This window comes from Fusarium redolens, assembly GCF_020744475.1.
Source record: "Fusarium redolens strain MPI-CAGE-AT-0023 chromosome Unknown BKA55scaffold_6, whole genome shotgun sequence".
Classification (NCBI taxonomy): domain Eukaryota; kingdom Fungi; phylum Ascomycota; class Sordariomycetes; order Hypocreales; family Nectriaceae; genus Fusarium; species Fusarium redolens.
The window spans coordinates 116,057-139,637 of NW_025763669.1; the positions used below are offsets into that span (position 1 = coordinate 116,057).

The 23,581-nt window shown below is 48.9% G+C and overlaps 12 protein-coding genes across 12 annotated transcripts; 4 read left to right on the forward strand and 8 right to left on the reverse strand.

Annotated features, from left to right (window-relative positions):
- Window positions 1-48: 48 nt before the first annotated feature.
- Window positions 49-1,282, reverse strand: BKA55DRAFT_592490 (uncharacterized protein; the record flags this gene model as incomplete). The annotated part of the gene is made up of 3 exons (XM_046195401.1): window positions 49-93; window positions 195-474; window positions 504-1,282. The coding sequence occupies 3 exons, from the start codon at window positions 1,280-1,282 to the stop codon at window positions 49-51; spliced, it is 1,104 nt and encodes a 367-aa protein (XP_046050656.1).
- A 408-nt stretch (window positions 1,283-1,690) lies between these two features.
- BKA55DRAFT_473019 (uncharacterized protein) lies at window positions 1,691-1,918 on the reverse strand (the record flags this gene model as incomplete). The annotated part of the gene is made up of 1 exon (XM_046186153.1): window positions 1,691-1,918. A coding segment is annotated over one exon (228 nt), but the record flags the coding sequence as incomplete, so codon positions are not given.
- Window positions 1,919-2,076: 158 nt separating this feature from the next.
- Window positions 2,077-3,128, reverse strand: BKA55DRAFT_509025 (12-oxophytodienoate reductase; the record flags this gene model as incomplete). Its single annotated transcript, XM_046187492.1, has 3 exons — window positions 2,077-2,139; window positions 2,208-2,390; window positions 2,463-3,128. The coding sequence occupies 3 exons, from the start codon at window positions 3,126-3,128 to the stop codon at window positions 2,077-2,079; spliced, it is 912 nt and encodes a 303-aa protein (XP_046050658.1).
- Window positions 3,129-4,022: 894 nt separating this feature from the next.
- On the forward strand, window positions 4,023-5,884 carry BKA55DRAFT_688108 (allantoate permease; the record flags this gene model as incomplete). Its single annotated transcript, XM_046199168.1, has 6 exons — window positions 4,023-4,125; window positions 4,177-4,300; window positions 4,366-5,095; window positions 5,172-5,410; window positions 5,470-5,600; window positions 5,649-5,884. 6 exons carry the CDS (start codon window positions 4,023-4,025, stop codon window positions 5,882-5,884), a joined length of 1,563 nt encoding a protein of 520 aa, XP_046050659.1.
- A 1,762-nt stretch (window positions 5,885-7,646) lies between these two features.
- Window positions 7,647-8,222, forward strand: BKA55DRAFT_537506 (uncharacterized protein; the record flags this gene model as incomplete). Its single annotated transcript, XM_046189924.1, has 1 exon — window positions 7,647-8,222. One exon carries the CDS (start codon window positions 7,647-7,649, stop codon window positions 8,220-8,222), a length of 576 nt encoding a protein of 191 aa, XP_046050660.1.
- A 73-nt stretch (window positions 8,223-8,295) lies between these two features.
- Window positions 8,296-10,361, reverse strand: BKA55DRAFT_563411 (uncharacterized protein). Its single transcript, XM_046192385.1, has 3 exons — window positions 10,220-10,361; window positions 9,995-10,161; window positions 8,296-9,947 (listed from the first exon to the last, which is right to left on the reverse strand). Exons 1-3 carry the CDS (start codon window positions 10,286-10,288, stop codon window positions 8,708-8,710), a joined length of 1,476 nt encoding a protein of 491 aa, XP_046050661.1. The 5' UTR covers window positions 10,289-10,361; the 3' UTR covers window positions 8,296-8,707.
- Window positions 10,362-10,829: 468 nt separating this feature from the next.
- Window positions 10,830-12,418, reverse strand: BKA55DRAFT_592493 (major facilitator superfamily domain-containing protein; the record flags this gene model as incomplete). Its single annotated transcript, XM_046195402.1, has 3 exons — window positions 10,830-12,101; window positions 12,156-12,335; window positions 12,401-12,418. 3 exons carry the CDS (start codon window positions 12,416-12,418, stop codon window positions 10,830-10,832), a joined length of 1,470 nt encoding a protein of 489 aa, XP_046050662.1.
- Window positions 12,419-13,169: 751 nt separating this feature from the next.
- On the reverse strand, window positions 13,170-14,795 carry BKA55DRAFT_508770 (aldehyde dehydrogenase domain-containing protein; the record flags this gene model as incomplete). The annotated part of the gene is made up of 4 exons (XM_046187466.1): window positions 13,170-13,742; window positions 13,798-14,118; window positions 14,183-14,485; window positions 14,541-14,795. The coding sequence occupies 4 exons, from the start codon at window positions 14,793-14,795 to the stop codon at window positions 13,170-13,172; spliced, it is 1,452 nt and encodes a 483-aa protein (XP_046050663.1).
- A 688-nt stretch (window positions 14,796-15,483) lies between these two features.
- BKA55DRAFT_537510 (RmlC-like cupin domain-containing protein) lies at window positions 15,484-16,631 on the reverse strand (the record flags this gene model as incomplete). The annotated part of the gene is made up of 3 exons (XM_046189925.1): window positions 15,484-15,788; window positions 15,841-16,290; window positions 16,346-16,631. 3 exons carry the CDS (start codon window positions 16,629-16,631, stop codon window positions 15,484-15,486), a joined length of 1,041 nt encoding a protein of 346 aa, XP_046050664.1.
- A 381-nt stretch (window positions 16,632-17,012) lies between these two features.
- On the forward strand, window positions 17,013-18,656 carry BKA55DRAFT_725220 (uncharacterized protein). The gene is made up of 5 exons (XM_046201099.1): window positions 17,013-17,061; window positions 17,116-17,328; window positions 17,385-17,896; window positions 17,945-18,100; window positions 18,149-18,656. Exons 1-5 carry the CDS (start codon window positions 17,020-17,022, stop codon window positions 18,630-18,632), a joined length of 1,407 nt encoding a protein of 468 aa, XP_046050665.1. The 5' UTR covers window positions 17,013-17,019; the 3' UTR covers window positions 18,633-18,656.
- An 857-nt stretch (window positions 18,657-19,513) lies between these two features.
- BKA55DRAFT_537512 (uncharacterized protein) lies at window positions 19,514-22,027 on the forward strand (the record flags this gene model as incomplete). The annotated part of the gene is made up of 7 exons (XM_046189926.1): window positions 19,514-19,590; window positions 19,642-19,931; window positions 20,029-20,318; window positions 20,383-20,463; window positions 20,519-21,189; window positions 21,271-21,444; window positions 21,511-22,027. 7 exons carry the CDS (start codon window positions 19,514-19,516, stop codon window positions 22,025-22,027), a joined length of 2,100 nt encoding a protein of 699 aa, XP_046050666.1.
- Window positions 22,028-22,153: 126 nt separating this feature from the next.
- Window positions 22,154-23,137, reverse strand: BKA55DRAFT_509064 (uncharacterized protein; the record flags this gene model as incomplete). The annotated part of the gene is made up of 1 exon (XM_046187498.1): window positions 22,154-23,137. The coding sequence occupies one exon, from the start codon at window positions 23,135-23,137 to the stop codon at window positions 22,154-22,156; it is 984 nt and encodes a 327-aa protein (XP_046050667.1).
- Between the last annotated feature and the right edge of the window lie 444 nt (window positions 23,138-23,581).

A 23,581-nucleotide genomic window follows, 5' to 3' on the forward strand; every position in this document is an offset into this window, starting at 1 on the left:
AGGACAGGATTTCTTAAACCAGGCAATGTAAGTAGGTCTACAAAAGTATCAAAATCGTGTGACTTGGAGTCTCACTATGCGGCTGTGGTTACCCTATTGGCGGTGTCATTAATGCCAGGAAGACCAATCTCATCTGCCATCACCGCCGCCACTTTGTCAGTAGCGCTGCGGATGTTTGCATGCTCGATAGGCACCGGGATCGCAGGGCCAATGACGCCTCGACCACCAACATCCTTCAACAAGCCGTACTTCCTCAGCTTCGTTGGCCGACTGGCAATCAAAGCCAGGATGAATTCAAATGGGAATCCCCGCAGAAGTGTCTCATCGGCTGACTCCTGCTGTAGGTATTCGGCAGCTAGTTCGTTCAGCTCATCGAAGAAGAGAACGCGTTCATAAGGCAGGTCCAGGATATGGAACATAACCTCCCCCTTTTCAGCGAGTCTGTCTGCCTCCCATGCCTCTTGAACATCTCTGCTTGGGGTTTGATCTTTCCAGACCAGAACAGGGCGACCAAAAAGGCGGACTTCTCCCAGGTCAGCCACGTCAAGGACGCGTTGACCACGCCGACGAACGCGATGGTGTTGGGGTTATGCACGTCGAATATGTGCTGATATAGGCCAGGCACGCGGTGGCCACCGGGACCTACGGGCGGGCGGACATTCGAGAGGAAGGGGTAGGTGTAGAAGTATCCCGTCGCAAAGACTACCACGTCGATGCCTCGCAAGACAGACCCGTCATGCAGATGAATCGCGTCTTCGGTGAAATGGTCGATCGTGGTCACGACCTTGACGCAAGGCCGATCAAACACGTTGGGATACCGGGGGTGCGGCGTCCTCTGACTCACATGAATATCGCCCTTGACATGAGGCAGAGACTCAAGAACGAGATCGATGGCGCTCTCGCTGGTACCGATCACCAGGATGTTCTTCTCCTTGAACTCCTCTCCCGACCGCCATGTCGAAGAATGTTGCAGGCCTCCCCTCCAGGCCCCGAGGCCGGGAATCTTGGGGACTCGAGGGACGCTGTTGTGGCCCGTGGCGACAATGACATGGTCGAAATCCTCTTCATACCAAGTGTCCGTTCCTTCAGCATTCTCCCAAAGTAAAAGTAGCCTCACGCCGCCCTGCGGGAGGTTTTGAACATCTTCCACCATGGTGCTGTATCGAGTGATGGAGCTGTACTTCTGAGTAGCCTTGCCTACAAATTCTGTGACTTCAGCGACGCTCAGGTAGTGGTCGTTGTTTGCCGGGGGTGGGAGGTTGAAATCTGTCGCGCCTCCCATCACCTTGTAAGGAATGTTGGCTTCAAGGGACTCATAAATGGGAGACGAGAGGAAGCGCTGACGCGTCGAACGGGGAAGATCCAGCGGGAAAGGGCTGTTAGGGCGCGGCAGAGGCGGGTCGATGTCTGAGGGCTCCGTAGCGGGAAACTGGGGAACGGTCGTGGATACAGGATCATATACCCAGACACCACCCGGGACGCTCTTGTGCTCGAAGATCTGGAGTTCGAAGCCACCAAGTCGTTGGAAAGCAGCCGCCGTGACAGTACCACTGATTCCAGCGCCGATGATAGCAACCCGCTTAGCAGAAGCCTCGCTGCTGTTGTTTGCCGCGCCGTTGGTGTCATCTTCCCTGGTTGCCTCGGCTTCCTCTGCAGCAGGAATATTACTGTGGCAAGGCTGAGATGAATTTCTCTTGTGCTCCTCAAAGTTGCTGTAGGAGGTGTATCCTTCAGCGCCATGGGTGTAAAAAGTGTCCCGATCGTAGGGACTGAGTGGTTGTCCCAGACGAAGACGTTGGACGAGGTCGGGGTTGGAGATGAAGCGCCGGCCGTATGAGATTGCGTCGGCCAGGTCGTCTTGCACTGTTAGAAGGCCAGATGCGGCAGTGTAGCCTCCGTTGCCGACGAGGACAGTAGGTGTATGATGTGGGTTGGAAGGGGTGGTGTCCCTCAGGAGACGCCGGAACGGTCGAAGAGAGACATCCTCTGGGGCAATTCCTTTGGCCACGAGGCGTGAGAGGTTCTCGGCAATGCCGAGGTTGCGCGATACACGGCCTTCGCCGACATGCAAGTATGCTACACCCCGCCGAGCGAGCTCACGGCTGAGATGGAGCAATTGCTCCAGGGGTTGTGAACCGTCTGTCTCGTGGAAACTGGTGGCCATAGATTAGCAGAAGAAGGGTGAGGACGAGGATCAGGGGGCGCACGTACTTAGAAAAGGGGCTCACTCTGACTCCCAGACGCTGGTAGCCTACTACTTCTGCAATAGCATCGACCACTTCCAGAGTAAAGCGACTCCTATTCTCGACGGATCCTCCATATTGGTCATCGCGTTGGTTGATGTTGTCGTGCAAGAACTGGTCCAAGAGGAAGCCATTTCCTGAAAGAATCTGGCAAGCACTGTTAGCAAAGCCGTCGGTTGCTGGCCTTCATCTTGTGGCTGAACGAGATTTATCACACACCTCGACTCCATCGGCTCCAGCTTCGACTGCAAGGGCGGCAGCGCGCTTGAAATCGGCCACGATTCCCTGGATCTCTTCAACTGTCAACGCATGCGGCACCCCGAATGGTTCTCCGGAGTGAGTATTCACCCCGGTCTCAGCAACAGCCGAGGAAGATAACGAAAGGAAACCGTAGGAAGGGGGGTCCAGACCAGCTTCTTTATAGGCGTGCTTAACGAGGCCTGGCGATGTGCAGCGACCCACGTGTGTGAGCTGTTGGAACCAGTATCCGCCTTTCTTGTGAACCGCTTGAATGATATCATTGACGGCAGCCTGGTGTTCTTTCGTCTCGAGAGTCGCTGACCAGGGCCAGGCCTTGGATTTGAGCGAGATACCTGTGGCTTGAGAGATCATGAGGGCTCCTTGGGTGGTACGCTGCTCAAAGTACTTGACAGCCAACGGGCTTTCGGCAGAATGGGCACTGCGAGACCGTCCCAGCGCCGCGTGGACGACTCGGTGCTGCAGCGTCAAGTCGCCGATCTTGAGGGGGGTAAATACTTTGGCATTCTCAGTGTCGAAGCCGGTGGGGAGCTGTTCGGCATCATCATCGACATCCGTGAAGCCAGTTGTTGGGCCGCGGGCATTCGCCTTGGCGACGAGGGCAACGAGGTCATCTCGAGCTACCATTGTTACTTAAAGTCCGAGATGATTGGGGTTGAAAAGTCGCGATGAGTCCTATTTGAAAAAGACGCAAAACGCTGCAGGTCTCGGCGGCGACAAAAGACAGTGGCCGCATCATGAGATATTATACGCCTTTCACGGGCCCTTCGTTTGTAATCTAGGCATATTCCCTGAGACGCTCAGATTGGTAATTGGGCCTCTAGAGCCATAAAGTGTCACTCCGAAATGCGGCGATGCACCATGGTTATCATTGCACCATACCGCCTTAAATGGCAATGAGACCTAAACGTACATTAGCCAAAGCGAAGGTCGAAACACGAATGCCTCTTCCAACTTTCAGCCTCAGCAGAAGGTCGCCTTGTATCGATGCGATACACGAAGTGGTCGATAATTAAAAAGTGATTAGTAAACAAACCTAACAAGGTCGGGTCGCATGACATAATGGCCAAGGCGCTAGATTTCGGCTTTCGAGCTTAGATTACTGAACAAACTCTTCATTTCTCGGGTGTGTGGTAAATATCCAGGAAGTACTGTACGACGAAAGTACCACCGAAGTCGGACAGAGTCAGTTGCGTGATGGCCGATAGAAAAGACGAAACACCCCGTAGCCCTGTATTACAAGAACAGAACTTGGGCATTACACACCTTAGGTCAATATATCCACTCGGTTGAGCTCTGACAGGCATGGTCGCGAAATCTACCATGATGGGAGCGTTTATCGACAGATTGCGACATCATGAAGGGGCAGTAGAAGACGGTGGCTTCTTATCAGAGTCGTGTCTATAAAAACTCTCTGGTTCTGAGACATGGTTCTCCGAAAATAACCACACTCAACATCGAGATAGCAGCTACTTTCAAATCATTAATTTGCGTCTCCAAGCTTGAAGTGTGATTCAAGCGATGGCACCCAAATCTGCCCAGGAGAAGCAGGCGGACGAGAACGTGATCGCTTCGCCTCCACCTATCGAAGTGAACAGCGACACCCCCGGAGTTGCTATCGAAGGTATTGAAGCAACTAAACTGTGTACCTGAAATTAGCTGACATCCTGCATAGATCTCAAAGGCGTGGATCCCTCGGACGATATAGGTCGTCAGTACTATCTGCAGAACAAGGATGAAGAGATCTCCGACGAGGAGAAGAAGCGGGTTCGCAGAAAGATCGACCTCTATCTTCTACCGTGAGTAACCACATCTAGTCCTTATCTAACTAAGAGAGGCTCGGCAACTGCTGACAACTCCCCAGGATGATGATGGTTACCGGGTTCCTACAGTATCTCGACAAGTCCACCATTAACTACTCTGCCAATTATGGCTTGAGTGAGAGCCTCAATATGCAGGGAACCGATTATTCTTGGGCCAGCTCCATCTTCTTCTTCGGGTTCTTGTTCTGGCAGTATCCTTCTCTACTCCTTCTCCAGAGATTTCCCCTCGGCAAATACTTTGCTTCGCAGGTGATGGGATGGGGTGTTTTAACGTTCCTGATGGCCGCCTCGTCGAACTTTGGAGGTTTTGCTGCATTGCGCTTCTTACTCGGTGCTGCGGAATCTATTCAGCTTGCAGCCTTCTTCATCATCACCAACATGTGGTACACGCGCGACGAGCAGCCTATCCGCCTTATGGCGTGGTATGGAATGAGCCCCATTGCCATCATCGTCGGCTCTTTGTTTGCGTATGGTATAGGCCATATCGACTCCAAGATTGGGCTTTGGAGGTTTCCTTTCATCATCTGCGGTGCCGTCTCGGTCGTATGGGCTGTGGTTCTCTGGTTCGCTCTGCCCTCTAATCCCGCTAGCGCCTGGTTTCTTGAAGAACGCGAGCGTATTGTAGCCCTTCGCAGAATGGAGGACGCGAAGACCGGCGTGGAGTCGAAGAAGTTCAAGATGGATCAGGCCATCGAAGCTTTTCGGGATCCTAAGGTCTGGTTGGCTGGCCTTTCCACAGGATCGGGAAACATTCTTAACGGCATCGGTCTGGTACGTTGCGCTGCATCAGAACTCCCTCAACATGAATGTATAAGGGGCACCTGACTAACATCGACCCATTGACTAGTTCCAAAGTCTCGTTATCAGAGGTTTCGGCTTCACACCTCTGCAAACCGCCCTCCTGCAGGTTCCCACCGGTGTCATCGAGATTATCGGCCTCATTGTATTCTGCACTCTCGCCTCACGCGTCCGAAATTCCAGGCTAGCATTTGCTAGTTTGGCCAACGCCTTGGCCATTGTCGGTGCTTCCATGCTATACGGGTTCGACGTGGACCAACGCTGGCGCTTGATGGCTGGGTATGTGACGTTGCCCTCAGCCCTCAGCGAATGCTTCATGTGTTGCATCAACTGACAAATCGACTTAGATTCTGGGCCATGATGGCTTTTATACCGTGTAGCTTCCTGCTGGGGATGGGCACTATCTCGGGAAATATCGCCGGCCACACCAAGAAAGTAACAGCTCAAGCTATCATGTTCACTTGTTACTGTTGTGGATGTATGTAGTAGCAACCTGGCTGCAAAGGTCTTTGCTGATACGCTTTAGGCATCGTTGGTCCGCAGCTATACACGACTCCTCCCTACAGGCAAGGTCTCAGGGCCAACATCGTCTCTTTGGCTGTCAGCTTGTTTGCTGGCATCTCTAACATCGCATACATGCACTACGAGAACCGTAAGCGTCGGGCGTTCCTGGAAGAGCACAGGCATCTGCTCAACGAAGATGACTATTATTTCCGTGATCTTACGGACAAGCAAAACCCCTTCATCTTGAACGTGCTCTAGATATAGAGGATGAGCCTTATTTCGGGATTGGATAGCACCTCTCAAAGACTCTTTGGATCGAGCTTATCTCATGGAGTATTGCGTACTTTCCCTGTCAATAATAGAGTGCAAGCATGTAGAGTCTAGACAAACTGTCCAATACACCGATCAACAGTAGCACCATGCAAGAATGCGAGTCGCTCACTGCCTTCTCCAACTGCTTAGTATGAGTGTCCTGAGCGATTCTCGGAAGAATCTCGCTTACCGGCCTCCGGGCCGCCTGTGCGACGTCGCAAATCCATGGTAACTGATCTTATTAGACCTGCAAAACAGCAGAGCGTTTTGTGTGTTCAAGACAAGAGTCATGACCGGCAATACCTAGCGTTGGACACTTTAGTCACACCACGCGACCAAGTTGAAGAGAAAATCGGAACGACTGCGTTTATAATATCCATATGATTAACCGCGTAACTAGTCGACATCTATTCTAGGTATTCCTAAATATCCTGCTGAATCTTGAGACCTTGGTAATGTTATTATTATTATTAAATTACTAACAACATTGCCCCCTCAATTTCCGCTATTATCATCTCTACGGGGAATACTAATCCAAGTCACTTAACTAATATGGGCATGACAATTGTCGTTAGTATACTAGTACCTACTAGGATGGGAGGTTAATAATAACGATTTTATAATCGGCCGAGACCTGGGAAACTTAGTCAACCCCACCAGGATCCATTTTACCTTGACTATAACAGTATTATAAAACAGACAACAGTAAAGAAGCCCTTAGCTAGTGACAGCCGGCTATCAAGCGGTTAGACATCAACTCGAGCTTCGAAAAACGCAGACATCAGCAATTTTAGCAATGGCCACTGACGCGACCGCCCAAAACCCGGGAAGTCCTAATCTCTCCGAGAAGAATCCTGGGCTACGAAATGTTTGGAGCGCGGCCTGCATTATCCTCTGCCAATTCATCCAAGTATTAGACCTCGACCCTTCTTCGACGATATCTTCTCACATGGTAAATGGTAGATGGTCCCCTTCGGTGCTGGCATGAATGTCAGCCTCAAGATCACTAATGAGCTGGGGGCATCCCCTGAGCATGCCATATGGTTGGTGGCTTCGTATCCGTGAGTTGCCCCTTCGGCTTCAAGAGTCTATTGCCCAAACAGTTGACACCACAATGAATCAAGACTGACACAGGGAACTTTCGTCCTCATGGGTGGTCGTATAGGAGCCGCTTATGGCCATAAGACCACTGTAGCAATTGCGGGCGCTTTTTGGGTCGTGTTCCACCTCATATCTGGTTTCATGCGCAGCCTTGCTTCCCTGAGCGCTATGCGAGCCCTGAGCGGCGTCGGTGCCGCATTCATTCTTCCCAACGCCATCGCTGTCCTGACATCAGCATTTATGCTGTAGCAATTGGTCAGGCATTGTGGTATAATGTCTAAATAGTGAGCTAGATGTGTTATTTGCGGTTGAGACCTGTGGCTGAGAGCTTATAATCACCACACAGAACTTAGCTCTCCTGACTACCACGTTTCCCCCCGGAAAGGCCCGCAACATCTCGGTAGGGTTATTTGGAGCTATGGCCCCTATCGCTGCTGCTGGTGGAAGCGTTTTCCCCGGACTTTTTGGCCAGCTGCTTCCGTGGTGGTGGCTTTTCTTTTTCCTGTAAGAAGGACACCATGTCGTCTCTGACTTCTTATTGGCTAATCCGTGGTTTACTATTTAGAGCTATGTTAGGTACTGTCATCTTCGGCCTTTTCCAGCACCCATGTTAGGCAACCCAGAGATGTTCAGTCTTCAGGTTACTATATCAACCTTGAAACATGGATACGATCTGCTACTGAGCGCCACGAACGCGACAGAACCTTCTATAATACGAGTATTTGGAATTGCCATGCAGCGAAGATCTCGGGAGCAGCTTCTCCTCCACTTGCGTTGGCTTCTTGGGCCTGGAATACTCGAACTCGGTCGACTATGCAAGGCCACCTTTTACAGTAGCGACGCGGCGGTGCTTTGTAATGCGGACGAAGTCGCAAACCTTGTGCAACAGGGAAGCATTCGAAGCATAGGCAACGACGTGATTGAGCTCTCCACCGATAGCCGGAACGTGGTGGGATCAGTGGGTGTGAAACCTCTTGGTACGGGTCCAGGTTCTTTCCACTCACTCTCGAAAGAAGGCAACTCTTGGAAGGAAAGCAACAACCACCAAGGGACAACACAAACAATCCGAATCTCAATGAGTCTTCTCCTCCGTAATCTAGCGCATGCCGGATTTTGTCTCATCACAGGGCCTGCATTTACGATGCAACACCTTGAAAAAGCCATTAATGCCTCAGTTATTTAGACTTGCTACTTATATCTTTAATTTAAAAGTAATTTCCCAAATTAATATAGCAGTTATGCTCTTGGCTTTAGTTGTAAATATTAAAAAGCTGTAGTCACTTGGGTTCTTGCAACGAGGTGCAGGCCAGCGATGGATGAGTTTCATTTTGAAGATGTCCCTGCTTATCCACTTGTGCCATATATGTCACATTGACCTGGTACCACCTCACGGGAGGAAAGGTTGTGGCCCATTGTTTGTTGCCGGAAGAGTATGAGGGTAAGCAAGTCTGGGTAATTTGTGATTTTGAGAATGGATGTCCTGAATAGGTTCGGAATCCAGTGGTGAGCCGGCGAGAGGAGTTTGGTATATAACGGCAAAGCTCTCTTTGCGCTGATCGGAAGCTCACTATTCCATGGCCCTTTCACCAATCACTTAAGTCCTTCCGCTGAATTTTATTCCTAATAGTCTCTTGAGCAGTCTTCGAAGACTCCTTGTTCTATCATTCCCTATTCGCCACCTCCACCACCATCACCACCGCCGCCTCCATCACATCCCCCGGACCCTCCATAATCACCAGCGCCTCCACCACCAGATATATCGTCCCCTCGTCCCCTTCTGATTACCCTTCTTTGCTTCCATGCGTTACGACCACACACCAAAGTCTTGAGATCGGTCCGCTGCACGTTGGCAGGTGCATGTTTCACTGTGTGAGGGACGTACTCCGCCAATGTCTCCTTCACTGAAACACCCCTGCCCAGGTCTGAGGTGTACCTTGATCTCCACAGCTCTCTTGTATGTTGAAGCAGTGTAGCTGCGGCCCGTGAATTTGCTGTTGGTTCTCTATCAAGGACCCAGTCTGCCTTTTCAGCAGACCATATCCAGTAGCTCCCTGGGAACAAGCGGTGAGTTTGCCATAAAAGATCAATCTCGAGTGTTGGCGGGATTATCCGAGAGGGTTGTGAGCTTGGCTGGCGAGATATTTTTGCTGTCTTTGGGTCGAGCTTTGACTTGTATGAGCCATCTCTCTCACTCTTTGGAAGTATACTACCCAGAAGGCCGAGAAAGTCTTCGTAGTCAACCACTGAATTCTTCAAACTGTCGACAAAGCCAGGTACCGAATTCTTTACGTCAAGTATGACCTGCCAGGAAGACACTTGTTGCTCAAGGTCTTTTCGAAGATCCTGTAAAGATGGCCACGGTTTAAGCAAGCAGACTTCGTTGAACTGTTCATGTTGACTCTGACTCCGGCACCTTTCTTCTACCCTGCATGTTCGTATCGCCGCGTATGACTGGAGGTCCCAGACCTTGTAACCTTGTTCTGGTACACTTGTACGACAGCTATCCCATTGGTGCATCAGAATGACTTTTCCTTGCTGGTCTTGGGGGATCTCTTTGAGCTTTTTATCAGTCGGCGTTATCCATTTTCGATCTGAACTTGGTGGCCGATGAGCCTTTCCTCCTAGAATGGAGGATAGCCTTTTCGGTTTCCATGGTGCAGAGGGCCATAGTTGGAATGGTAGGTTGCAACCCTGACAGTCGGAGCCAGAGCCGCTCATTATACTAAACTCACCCCAGGCCTTCCTCGTTCGTCTGGGATACCATTCACCTGTCAGCAATTTGGTCATAGGGAAATGCCGATGCTCTAAGCCAAAGATGCCGTTCAGGTTGCGGTTACGGTTATCGTATACATAATGATGGAAGCGCGAGGGTGACAACATGTGCAGATACATAATAAGTGCGACATCCCTATTGCTATCAGTCACGCGGTCACACGGCAGAGACACAGAACCTACCATGGAGGTGGGTGGTCATTTGGGCAAAAGCCCCTTACGTCGATGAAACGAAGATACATAGCATAGCGCCATTCTGAATATGCCAATGTTTCGTCACTTATGCTACCATCTGCATCGCCGAGGTGTTGAAGGAGCTTTAGAAAGGTTTCGATCAGTTCGAGATGTTGCTATCGAGAGAGAATGAGTTTGAGATCGATTTTACCAAATAACAGCATGTTGGCTCACAACGGCAACGTGGCTCAAATTAATATGGGTCCTTGTCCAAGGGTCTTCGTAAACAGTTGAAAACGGCATGGTTATGGCAAAGCTATTTTGTTATGTGAAAGCGTGTGCACAAGCATCGGATGGGAAAATCAATGATGTTAACGCGCTCCGGCTTCAGTATATATATATAGAACAATTTGAGGCTGTGCGTCGATCTGATACCCTTGGCGGTTGAATTTGGTTAGCCCAAAGATTCGCTTCGAGGCCGAGGCGTATAATTGGTTAAAGCGGAACTATTCCTCACTGCGGCTTGGTACGATGTTGGGTAAAAACTCGACTTGGCATCTTGTCAGGCTTTTCACAAGGCACTCTCTTGACTGTCGGAGTTTTCTGCAACTTTCGTTGGTACAATTAGTTTCTATAATCTCATTTGGTAATGAAGGGAGACTTAGCCCGAGAAATTATAATTTTAGAAGACTAGCATTTGTGCAAGTGTCCGACACCACAATCTCAATGTCATGACAAAATGCGTAGTTGAAAGTACAACAGAAATAATATTGACAGCTGGTTCACTTCTACCAAAAACCAATTAAGTGGCTTACAGATGCTGGGGTGAATTCCCTGAAAGCTTTTACCTGGTATAAATTGCGCTCCTGCGTACAAGAGACTTGCTCCAGACCCATACCGGAAACACCAGAATGTATCCAAACCAGAGAAGAGCACCCATGATGGCGAATTGCTTCAATGTCCCCATCGCTCTCATCCAAGTAAGAGAGGCATAGGATACGCCAAAGCCTAAGCAGTTCTTCATTACATTTACCAAGACACCGATGTCCCCTGCTCTTGAAGGCATAGTGCTGACTGAATAAGTAAGAAGAACATTTGCCGAGCCTGTCAGACCAAAGGCAAGTAGACACCATCCGACGCAGACAACGATCCAGTGATGAGGGTGCTGTAATCCGTGCCCCAGGACAAGACAACCAGTAGGGCTGGCGAGTGCTCCGATAAGCATAATTGGTAATCTACTTCTGGGATCAGGCTCCCGAGCACCTCCTCTTGCAGAGCGAATGAAAAGAAGGTCTGCGAAGTAGCCACCGATGGGAAGGCCAATAAGAATACCGAGAAGAGCAGAGACGTTGAGTAGACCGATCGATTTCGAATTCCACAGTAGGGGAGGACTAGCATAAGTAATAGAGATGATGATGGAGATTATGACAGTCCAGCCAATTGTTATGCCAAAGACGTAAACGGTGACGAGAACTTGAGGTGCCATAAGCAGCTGCAGCGGCTGGACGAATGACTGACCCATGCTCTTCCACTTCATGGGCATATACTCGTTGCTGAACGATCTCGACATCCATTCCTTGCCAAAGTGAGGTGGAAGAGTCTCGTCGATTGTTGTTTCTGCCGGAGATGAGATATAGATGTCCTCGATCGAAGTGGACGTTGGCTTCGGCTCCGCGTTTGCCGAGCTCGTAGGCCTGGTCTGAGTCATATTCAGTTCGTTAAGATCGTGGGTTGTCTCAGGAAGCATCAAGATAGAGCAAATGAGGTTTAGCCCAAGAACTATGGAGAGGATCCTGAGATACCATCTCCAGCTACCCAAGCCAACTCCAACTGCCCCAGCGACAAGTGGACCAATTGCAGAGCCGGCAGCGAGGAGGCCAACATAGACCACCATGGCTCTTCCGAGCTGGTGGCTGGGGAATGTCTCGGCCACGATGATGGGACCGAGGGCTTCGACGAGACCACCAGCTAGTCCACCAATGATGCGTGAATTTCGAAGGGATGCATAGTCGGTGGCTTCTCCGGACCAGATGTTACAAGCGATAAAGATGACGAGCGAACCGAGGACTGTGAATCGCTTCCCGATGAGTAGGGATAAAGGAAGAGCGAACAGATTCTGAGAGGTTAGCGAATCAACAGAAGGATCAGGATGGGACAGTAAGCGACGCACAGAGAGTCCCAGAGCCAGCAAAGCATACGTTGCCAAGTCGGAAGCTTGAGTCTGCGAGCAGTGCAGCTCCTGAATGATTAACCCAAAGACGGGAGAAAGACCAGAGGCCCAGGTATTCCCGAGAAGGTTGTAAAAGCTGACATTTAGTAGAACAGCGATGCGCCACCAGAGTGGCCAATTCTGTGAGTAAAATTCCATTAGCATTCGTGGACAAAATAGTACTCTGTGACTGGAGGTGCCCATACGAAAGGAGAGATAGACATCGTCGAGTATACAGTCCTTGTAGCGGTTGGCCTGAAAGTGGTGTCAATGGCTGTTGAGGAGACTGGTTCTGGAAAAGGAGTTGCTCGAAGGCTTCCAAGTCTCGAATCTTTATGTCTTCGCTTGTCACTAGCTAGCGCCAGGAGCTGGTCCAGACCAAGCCTCATGCCAGGATGTTTCGGGCTCTGGCGGACCCTATCGGGCCTCTCCCGTCGTTGCCCCGATCCCCGGGAACCAACCAGGTCTTCCCCCAGAGTTTACCCCGCACAATCTCATCGCTATGTCCACCAAGTGCCGCGTTTTGCAAGGCCCCGTAAAGCTTCAAAGTATCATATGACTACGGCCGAATAGATCCCACACGGTCTAAACTGTGAGCTAGTTGTGTTATTTGTAGTTGAGACCTGTGGCTGAGAGCTAATAATCACCACACAGACCTTAGATCCCACAAGGACTTGATCTCGCTCCAGGTCCATTGTATTGTTGAAGCGAGATGTTGAGTTCCAATGCGAAGTGGCAATTGGGACCAAGCTTGAGCTGCGGGCCAGCTCAGATCTGTACAAATCGGGAGAAACCCTTCAGCCTATCTTACATGTGGACTAAGTTCTGTGTGGTGGTTATAAGCTCTCGGCCAAAGGTCACTACATGTGGACGATAGAAACACGGTAGCAACAAAAAGTTCTATTATCATGCGACGATAATATTTGAGTACAAATGGATAACATGCAAGTCTAATGATAGAACGAAGTAATTTGTTCATGCGTGCATAACAACAGTTTGCGTCTCAACAAATTCCTTCAACCCCCATTCCGCACCAAACCTTCCAAATCCACTCAGCTTAGTTCCCCCATGAGGCAAGGTCGCTTCGTCATGAACTGTAGAAGAGTTGATATGTACCGCTCCAACTTGAAGACGACGCGCCATTTCCAATGCTGCATACTGATTTCGTGTCCATATGGCAGCAGACAACCCATAATCACTATCGTTGACAATTTTGACCGCCTCGTCTGCATTAGAAACAGCGACAATTCCAAGGCAGGGACCGAAAGTCTCTGTCCGGAAGAAATCCATAGAGCTGTGGATATGGTCGAGGATTGTGATTGGTATTAGGTTTGACTCAACCTGATGCCCCGCGGAAGACTTTACAGAAGACCCCTTGGCTTCCGCATCCGAGATTAAAGCTTGAACTCTCGACTGGCTCTTAGGCCCCACAAGTCGAAATGCCGACCCGTTCCTGCTTCGCAGATGCTTTGTAAGCTCTGCGCGAAACTCGTCTACCACATCCCTTTCCACGAGGACAAGATCTGTAGACATGCATATTTGTCCACCCTTGACGCACAATATTGATTAGTCAGTGACCGGGAGTAGCGGAAGGTAAGCTCACATTCAGTGTTGCTCCAGCAAGAGCTGCTCCTGCTGCACGACCGATGTCTGCATCCTTCAGAACAATGCAACAGTTCTTCCCACCAAGCTCTAGCAAGACCGGCTTGATAGCCTGTCCAGCTTGCTGAGCAATACTACGTCCCACTTGTGTCGAGCCAGTAAAGTTGACCTTTCTGACAGCCGGGTCTCGGATGAGATATCCAACTATCTCAGGGGCGTCTTCCGGTCGGTGGAGGACAAAATTGACGACACCTGGAGGAAAACCAGCCTTTGCGAATAACCCAGCGACGAAGTGATGTGTCCGAGGACTAAGCTCAGACCCCTGACATTAGTTGAGATTAGTATCCAACTTCGGTATTACCAGGCATCAGGAACAGGATCCTCACCTTGAGAATAACAGTGTTTCCAGTTGCCAAAGGGGCAATGATTGCTCGAAGGGCCAAGAACAGGGGAGAGTTCCAAGGAGCAATTCCCAGCACTACACCCAAAGGACGAGTAAACACCAGACCGTATGATCCTTCGGGTTTGGTATACGGGATGGTGCCACTCATGCTCCCCGCTGTCAGCAGATACGCAGTCTGCTCTATTAAATCGATGCTGGTACTGATACCGATGGATGCCCATTCATCATCGCAGTAGATCTCGGACTTCATGATGGTTTGGACTTCATCCTGGTGGCTCTTCAGTACCTGCGTTTTCGTTTCGTTAGCCATGGCACTAATAATGGTGACAGTGGTTCAATACCTCTACGAGACGTAAGAGAAGACTGCGTCTGTGGGTTGGAGAAGTTGTCGACCAAGTCAGAAATGCTTTACTGCAACTCGACACAGCATCTGCGCAGTTGGATATATCAGCGCCCTGGAAATACCCTCCTTGAAATGAGTGATGTCGTGAAGTATCATATTCACTCAAGATTGGAGTATCGTTAATAAGCAGTGGAACACGATAACCTTGTGATCCATTGTAAAGAGCAGGCTGGTTAATGATTGAATCTGTCATCTTCTCTGAAAGAGCTTGAGGCGACCAACAAAAGAGGAAAGCGATATCGGAAAGTTAAGTGATAACATGGCGCAATATCAGATTACTTGTAATTTAGCAATGACAGTGCTTGACAGGAGCATGAGAAATAACCTTAATCGGTAGTTCCGGACTTGAATGCGATACTCAGCGGTATCCGGGGTTAGGGGGAACATCGGGTTGCCACCCGTTCTTCAAGCAATAGGGTTAAACATCGGATCCCCAACTGTCAAAGGCATACTAGAGTCCTTGCTGATGCGGCTATAGTGGTTATTTAATGATCAAACAATTGAACCAGCTATCACAGAGGTGAGTTATAACTACGGTAAGGTAGGGGTTGGATTCCCAGTCGAGACAAGTAGTTAGTTACATCAGATATGTAGCTTAGGTTGACTTTCATCAATAGAGATAATGAGGTTTTGAATGGAAAACGTGTTTCCAAACCAATCTCACAGTAGTCTATTGTTAACTAAAGGTTTCATGTGTAAAGGTTGATAATATATACAGTCGTATTGAGGAGCATCATAGCATGGCTTGAGTATATAACTTTATTGTGATCTCGAGATACCTGGTGTTTAATTCAATGAGTGTTTTGTGAAAGGCCCATAACATTCCAATTCCGATCCCGTTCCCCTTCTTGACATTTCTGAAAAGAAGACTATTTAACCTCTCAATCAGAGACATAAGTCTCAACATCAACTCCCGCCACCCGGTAGAAGCCTAAAGCCCTGAGCATCGGCTTATCGTCAAATCTGTAAAGATAAACCTTTTTCTTGGTATCTGCATGATGCTGATACTTGTGCCAAGTCGGAATGCAAAACGTATCACCCTGCTTCCACTCCAGGACCTTGTCTCCGACTTGAGTCGAACCAGAGCCTTCAATAACATGGTACACAGCAGAGCTTGTCTCTTGAATCTCGGGTGACTTTGCTCCTGGATTAAGTCTCTCAGCTGAAGCACCGATTATTCGGCCAACTGTGTGATGAGATTAGCCTTTAGCTCAAGAGTAGTCAATATCCGCACTTACTTTCGGCCCCACTAGGCTTCAGGTACGGCTCAGAGACCCATTCATCAGGACTAGCATCGAGCCTGGGCTGCATCATACTCCATGGGTAGACAATATCAGACTCTTCGTAATCTTCAGCCGGGTATCGTGCAGCTGTGTGATGTTCGACAAAATGGACAGGGAAGTGGATGAAGCTCGGGAGGTCAAGTCCATCGAGCCAGATAACTGGCTGATCATCTCCGCCTTCTTCATCAGCACCCTTCTTGCCGTGATCATGCCAGTTCCAAGTGGGCGTGACAATTACGTCTCGAGGCTTCATGGGAACTCTCTTGCCGTGAACTGCAGTGAAGCCGCCAGTGCCTTCGATGATGAACCTGCATGCGAAGGCGGTGTGTCTGTGCGCAGGTGCTGTTTCCTTGGGCTGCACCAGCTGGAGTCCAGCATACAGAGTGTCAGTAGTATATGGTGCGGCTAAGTCGAAAAGGTCAGTAGTGAACGAGGGGATAATATGAGATTTACGGCTCACCTCTCGCAGGGTTCCCAAGCATCAGGACACGACGCTCAGCTTGCTTCTCAGTAATAAGCTGTCCAGCCTTGAGAAGATACGGTTTGATCTTATCATAGGACCAGACGTAGGGAATGGTTTGAGGGTTTGGAGCCGGAGGGTTCAGACGTTGCATCTGGGCCCAGAGAGGAGCTGTGTTGGTTGCTTGTAGGGCCTCAACAAGCTCATCAGCCGTTTGCAGTGACTTGGCCGAAGTGACGGCACCAAGAGCCTGGTCATTGGGTGCTGTAACAGATGCAGAAGGCATTTTGATTTAGCAGAATCTCTCGTGGATTTCTGGCAGTGAGCGAGGTTGGGTTGATGGCAGTTATGGCAGGGTGCTGTCGATCGCGTTCTAATTCAAAGGCCGTGAATCTGATTCCTTGACGACCCTACCTGTTATATCGTAATTATACTTCTGCATGAGTGATTTGCTTATCAATCAATAATTATCAAGGCACAAGTCTTGTTGTTGGTAAATGGCCAGACGCAGCAGTGGCATTGACTTCGGGGCACCATCGGGAAGCGACCCCGCAAGATCCAATCGTCGCGCTACCATACACAATACAAAACTGCATAATTAGTCTGTGCATTGCTGACAGTTTATTTGCAAGCAGATCATTCGAGGAGCAGTTTAACGAGTCGAAAACACACATATGACAAGAATGACGATGGCGAAGAACAAGATTACTCAGCCGGTACGTATTAGCTTTCACCTCTATTGAAACGAGTTTAATGTCTTACTCTAATAGGCAGTGGCTTACCCTTCACGATCCACTAGTCTTCTGGAGAGAATTCATCACACTGCCCAACATGCTAACGGAAATGGTCACTTTGCCGGCTCTGAGGTCAAGCTGCAAATCTTGATTGTCGGTGCAGGACTTGGCGGCCTAGCCACTGCTGTTGCACTCGCTCGTCAAGGTCACGAGGTGACCGTCTTAGAACAGGCGGCTGCCTTGGGCGAGGTACGTCTTGACTACCAAAACACCCAACAGATGATTGACGTGATGTATACTCTCAGGTTGGTGCAGGAATCCAGATCCCTTCGAATTCGTCCAGATTACTTTTGAAGTGGGGTCTCGGCCCATATCTCAAAGAATATGCAGTAAAGCCAGAAAGTATGACATTTCGAAGGTGGGAGAACGGTGACGCGATCGCCTTTACAAAGCTTTCCCCAGACTTTGAAACCAGATACGGAGCACCTTACTTTGTAATTCACCGCGCCGACTTCCATCGTGCCCTTTGTCGCTGTGCAGAGGACCTTGGAGTGAAGATCGTGACTGACAGCAGGGTCACTGACTACGATGAGACAATTCCATCGGCCAAGACTACTGATGGTCGTGAATACAGTGCCGACTTGATCATTGCTGCAGACGGCGTCAAGTCCCAAGCTCGATCAGTTGTTCTCGGTGGTCCAGACCTACCACCTCAAAAGACTGGGTTTGCTGCCTATCGTGCCACAGTCAGCACAGAGGAGATGAAGCGTGATGAGGACACAGCTTGGTTACTTGAGAAGCCTGGAATCAATATCTGGTACGTTTGAGGTCTCTCTAGCATGTCACCTAACGTTAACGATGTAAGGATCGGGGAAGACCGCCACGTCATGACGTACTCTATCGCTGGAGGCAACTCTTTCAACATGGTCTTATCTCATGTAGACCACTCATCACCTAGCACATGGAATGCTGAGAATGCAATCCGCGATATGCAAGACTCGTTCCAAGACTGGGATCCAAAGTGGGTTATGTCCTTTATGAAGCTACCAGCTCTTGCTGAACATTTTAGGTTGTTCAAGGTGATCAAAATGATCAAGAACACACTCAAATGGCCGTTGATGAGCGGTAGCCGTCTCCAAACTTGGATCTCGAGGAGTCAGAAGCTACTGATACTTGGAGACGCTGCCCACGCCATGGTGCCATACATGTCTCAAGGTGCAGCCATGGCCGTAGAAGACGGAGCTGCTCTAGCTACAGCCATCTCAAAAATCAAGTACAAAGACCAACTTGCAACTGCTTTGCATGTCTTTGAGAAGGAAAGAATGAGTCGAAGTTATGGTATGCAATCTGCGAGCTTGGTGAATGGTAAGCTATGGCACTTTCCAGATGGCCCTCTCCAACAGGCTAGAGACCTTGGAATGAGAGCTGAGGTGGAGGGGCGGCCATTTGTTGAGAGCACAAATCAGTGGAGCGATCCTGTAACTCAGATTTGGGCCTATGGGTATGATGCCGAGGATGCCATTGAAGAGCTCTGGAAGAGCGAAGGTGCATAGCTATAAGACTACATTGACACTACGGTAGTTGACGTTTGACTTGTTAAGATCCGAATGGTCCTTACGTCTTCCTTATATTCTACTCCACCGTTATGGATAGACCTTTCCTCCTGTGCTGGTTAAGCCTGCTCTGTTAGCGTGGGTTACAACAGCTCGACTCTTCAAAGTATGGTCAACACGATCATGCATGAGCCAACGGGAGTTATTCATCATATCTCGCCGACACCACTACTCATGATTGTGGCGGATGACGACGTGTGTACATATGCGCATTTGCAGCTAGAGGCTTTTGAGAAAGCATTGCATCCCAAGACACTCAATGTTGTCAAGGGAGCTGGCCATTTCGATCTGTACTATGGCAAGAGGTTTCAGGAGGCTGTTGATGTTCAACTGGAGTTTCTGAAGAGCATCTTTTAGTGGTACAAAGACTAGCTAAGGCTTTATATAGAGTATGAGACCGAGTAAATTTAAATAGAGCACTCTTTTACCTTATGCATGAAACACCGCACAGTACCCCCGAGACTGCCGGAGAACGAATTCGTATCCGAGCCGACAAGGGAATGGTTTATTAAGAAACATTTTGAGTTTCGGGTCGTGGGGACCCTATAATTCGTCGGAGATTACGGAACTTCTATTCTGTCCGTCTGTACGGAGTACAGTATCGAAAAGTAACTAACCAGTTTTTGAGTGGCCTTCCCCGCAATCTTACAGTAACCTCATCATACCCTTCCGCTTCCCTCTCAAACTTTCAATATAAGGATTTCCAGTATCATTGGCTCCAGCCTCGAAACCTATGACCCGGTCTAAAGCCCTTCACAAGCGCTCGTTGCAGGCGTGTCTCATTTGTCGGTCAAGAAAAGTCCGATGCGACGTGTCAGTACATGGCCAGCCATGCACGAATTGCTCTTTGGACGATAAAGAATGCCAGATATCTCAAGCGCCAGCTGTTAGGTGAGTCGTACGCTTCTTTCCCGCTTTTGTTTTCAATTCATTGACAAGTCTTTGGTAGGAATCGGAATGCTTCCGAAAGAAGAGCATTACGGAAGACGATTAATGCAGCCGACACCCGAAGCAGCGAATTCACACCAAACGCGGCTGGATCACTCAGTCTGGATAGCCAGATATCGCTGCCTCAACTGACCAGCTCAAATTGCCCGTTACAGCCAGTGAGCGCTGGAGAAACATGGCAAAATTGGCAGATGGACTCTTTGGACTTTGCCTCTATCCCCGATTCTGCGGCTTACGACAGCTGGAGCTCCTGCATGCCCACTGAGAATCATTCTCATGCAGATCCTGTCGGTGAGTAGATTTGTGAGTTTATACGCTAAATCCGATTTCTGATAAAGACAGGGAATATCTTTCAGCAGAATACAGGATCACCTAATGACACCGCTAGCACAGGATGGACTTGTTTTATACTCCTACTTCCAGTTTCTGACAGTTGGGAACCTTCACGCAATTCCTTATCAAGATGTCAGTTATCTGGAAGCTCAGGGGTGCTTACATGTCCCGAATCCCCTGATCCTGGACGTGTTTATGAAGACGTACTTTACATATGTCCACGTATTTATCCCTCTGATTGACGAGGGAGAGTTCTGGGAAATGTTCTCTTTAACCTTAAACGATTCACCAAGAGCCACCATGTCTCTTCTCGTTCTTCGGGCTATGCTGTTTGCTAGTAGTACTGTATGTTCCGTTCAAAGTTCCTTTATTTGTCTTCGTGGAGTTACTTACTAACTATCACATACAGTTTGTTCCTCTTCCTGTTCTGCGCCAACTTGGATATTACGATATTTGTTCCGCGAGGGCTGATCTATATCGAAAAGCAAATGTGAGTTATCCAACATCTAAACTACAGTCTCACAGTTATAGTAAACAGTGCAAAGCTTGTGTTTGATATGGAGGCTGAGAGAGCTCATCTACCACTTGCTCAGGCCGCATTAATGCTCATGAATTGGGTTCCTGAATCGCCTGCGACAACTTCGCCTGTGCCATACAGAACTTGGTTAAGCCTGGGGATCCATCATGCCAAGCTCATTAACGCCCACCGTCATGCAGGAATCTGCGACGTTGTAACAACAGCAAATGAGCCACGGTCCAGAATACTTCCAAGACTTTGGTGGTGCTGCATTATCTGTGACAGGCTATCGTCTCTTACTTGTCGCTTCCGTTTACAGATCACGCCTGATATGCTTGATATGGAGAACTCCCTGCCGTTGGGCTTCGGCGATTTGCAAAGCGAGATACATCGATCAAATGTTTTCTCACCTACGGCTAAACGCCAACTAATAGCCCTGTTTTCCAAGAACTTGAGTCTATTGATGTTGTTGACAGAGCTTATTCCGGTTGCATACCCTTTTGAGACACGGCTGGAGTCAAGTTCAGACTTCTCGGCGCAGGAAGAAGAGAACATCAGAAAGTCTTGTGATCTTCTTGAGGAGTGGTACGAGACAGCCATGGCCGAGTTTTCTCCCGTGCATCAAGTCAACACGGCCGAGGAGGGCGAAGCCACCAACTCCGTCGCAGTACATACAAATCTCATGTATATCTACTACCAGTACGTTCTGGAACCCCAATTCTCTATGGTATATAGCCTGATATCATCTAGCACGTCTTGCATAGCTCTTTGCAATCGCAGAATCTTCGCACAGATTTCAGGAACAGGGAGTCCCGGCTTTCACCGTGTGGATTATCAATATGGCAACAGAAGTACCGAGATTCGTGGAGATATCGAAGACTCTGTTCTGGGTCTATCAAAATGTATTGGGTCATTAATAAGATCTCACTTGGCGAAGTATCTTCCCATCACAGTGTAAGTCAGCTCACCTCTTCCCTCTGGCCATCTTTCGGTGTGTGTGCTGACTGGATCGTGATGAAGGATGGGCTGCCTTGCGATTCCCCTTTCGTTACATCATATCAATACAAGCCTGTCTTATGATGGCGAGTTGGCCTCGAGTCATATCGAAGAATGGCCCCTTTTTGGTCTGGAGCCCATGCAGAGACACCTCGAAGTCGTGGTAGATGCAGCCGACACTTTCTTGGCTCAGTACTATGGCTCTCAGTGGGTGAAGGAAGCAGCAGAACACGTTGCCAAGCTGGCCAAGTCATTTGACAAGCTTTCATTGCAGTCAGGTCAAGAAACTATGAAGGACTGGGTTGATATCCTTGTGAGACATCCAGAGGCATATCTGGGACTTGTGTGGACAGTAGACATGTGCGTTAGTCGGAGAAAGTTGCCAGAGGGTAGAGATTTTCCTTTGTGTCTCTGCAACGATGTAGAGAGGCTGAATTCAGCCCCTCGGAATACAGAGCATGAGCTCCTAGAGTCTCGGTCTTTGGATGGGCAGAAGGACATTCACCTAAGACAGTCACTAGATTATCTATTGGGCATCTAAGAACCCATGGTAGATGTCTAGTAAGGCAATATCATCTAGTAATTAAAGGCATTAAATCTCAGTTGTTGAACCTTATCTATGTCTCAGTATGAAAGTTCACTATCCTACCTGTGACTCCTCTTTCGACTATTCAGCTTTCATGGAAAAGGGGCACCCAGGGCCACTCCACTCAGATCTGATATACTTGCAATACGCTTGATCACTTCCCCTGATATCATCTTTTCTCGCCTTCGCCTGCTCTACATCCAATGTCTCAATTCTCTTCCAAAACGACTCACGTGGGTCTGGTAAAAACGTCTCTGCAAAGCTCATTGCGGTTCCAACCACAAGGACAATTAACCACTGAAAGACAGGATTAATGGGTTCGATCCGCATCGCCTTGAGAGTTGTTGGCAGCGTAAGAGCTTTCACTATGGACACTCCTAGCCACCGAAGGCCGTGGGGAAAGTACCGGAAAGCGAACTGATTCATTATTGCCAAGCCAATGTATTGCATTCTCACATCAAATTCGCGTGCCTCATTTTCGTAGTCTTCGCAAAACTGGATGCAACCCTCAAAGTCTTCAGGGTATCCGTGAACAGGTTTGCCATCCTCTTTGATGAAGAGTGGCGTCATGTCCCGCCAAAAGTGGTGAGCAGCAATCTTCTCTTTCTCAGTGAAGCCTGATAGTCCCAACCGAAGGCGAAGACGGTGCATCAGTACGGCACTGAAAGTCGTGACGTATAGAAAATCTTCGTTATACGAGAAGTTGCCAGGGTAGCGACGAGCCAGAGATGCATGAAGGTTGTTGATATGGTCCACTGCATCTCGACATCGTTTGTCGCTAGGCCCATAGTGCCACCACGTCATGTTGTAGTTTTCGGTGTCTTCAACACGCTGAGCTCCACGCTTGACAACCTTGCCACCATCTGAGCGCCAGACAGTCTCGGCTCCGTGGGTTGTGATGATGAAATTGGGAAACGTAAGGGCGTATATCATGTTGTTCATGAAATCGGAGGATCTGTAGCATGACATGAGTCGCCACATAATTTCATAGTCGGTCTCTGGATCGAAGCTATTAATGGCATCGGAGATCCAGTGATAGCCGCCAGGGGAGATTTCTTTAGACATGATTGATAAGAAGAATAGAGTAGAATAAGTCTGGTAGTTGATCTTGTGAATAGAATATTCTTCCAGAAGTTTATAATCTATAACCATTGCCTCTATTAACGCCCTCAATTACTTGTATACCAGTTATGGCGTATCCGTAAATTGCTGCGATTTCGTACCGATAGTTCCCCGTGGGGAAACGCGAAGTCCGCTGACTAAGCGGTTCTCGCACATCTCGTCAACCGCCGAGTTCATCAAGTACCTACCAACTGCCGAGTCTCAGATCCGATAATTCTACGGATACTTGTGGTAACAATTCTCATTAACCCTTCTACCAGACACGACTGCGGAGACATTGACAGTCAATTGCGGTAACTGTTATCATTGTCCCAAAGAGGCCCATCATATGACGCGCTACGCGTTCTACCATTTTACGTCATAGGGACTCTTGTGACACCAACATAT

Coding starts and splice junctions, on each gene's coding strand:
- BKA55DRAFT_563411 (XM_046192385.1), bottom strand. CDS start 10,288: ATGCCGTTTTCAACTGTTTACGAAGACCCTTGGACAAGGACCCATATT. Junction 10,162..10,219: donor ATTTGAGCCACGTTGCCGTT/GTGAGCCAACAT, acceptor CTCTCTCGATAG/CAACATCTCGAACTGATCGA. Junction 9,948..9,994: donor AATGACCACCCACCTCCATG/GTAGGTTCTGTG, acceptor TGATAGCAATAG/GGATGTCGCACTTATTATGT.
- BKA55DRAFT_725220 (XM_046201099.1), top strand. CDS start 17,020: ATGACAAGAATGACGATGGCGAAGAACAAGATTACTCAGCCG. Junction 17,329..17,384: donor AGGCGGCTGCCTTGGGCGAG/GTACGTCTTGAC, acceptor GTATACTCTCAG/GTTGGTGCAGGAATCCAGAT. Junction 18,101..18,148: donor TTCCAAGACTGGGATCCAAA/GTGGGTTATGTC, acceptor TGAACATTTTAG/GTTGTTCAAGGTGATCAAAA.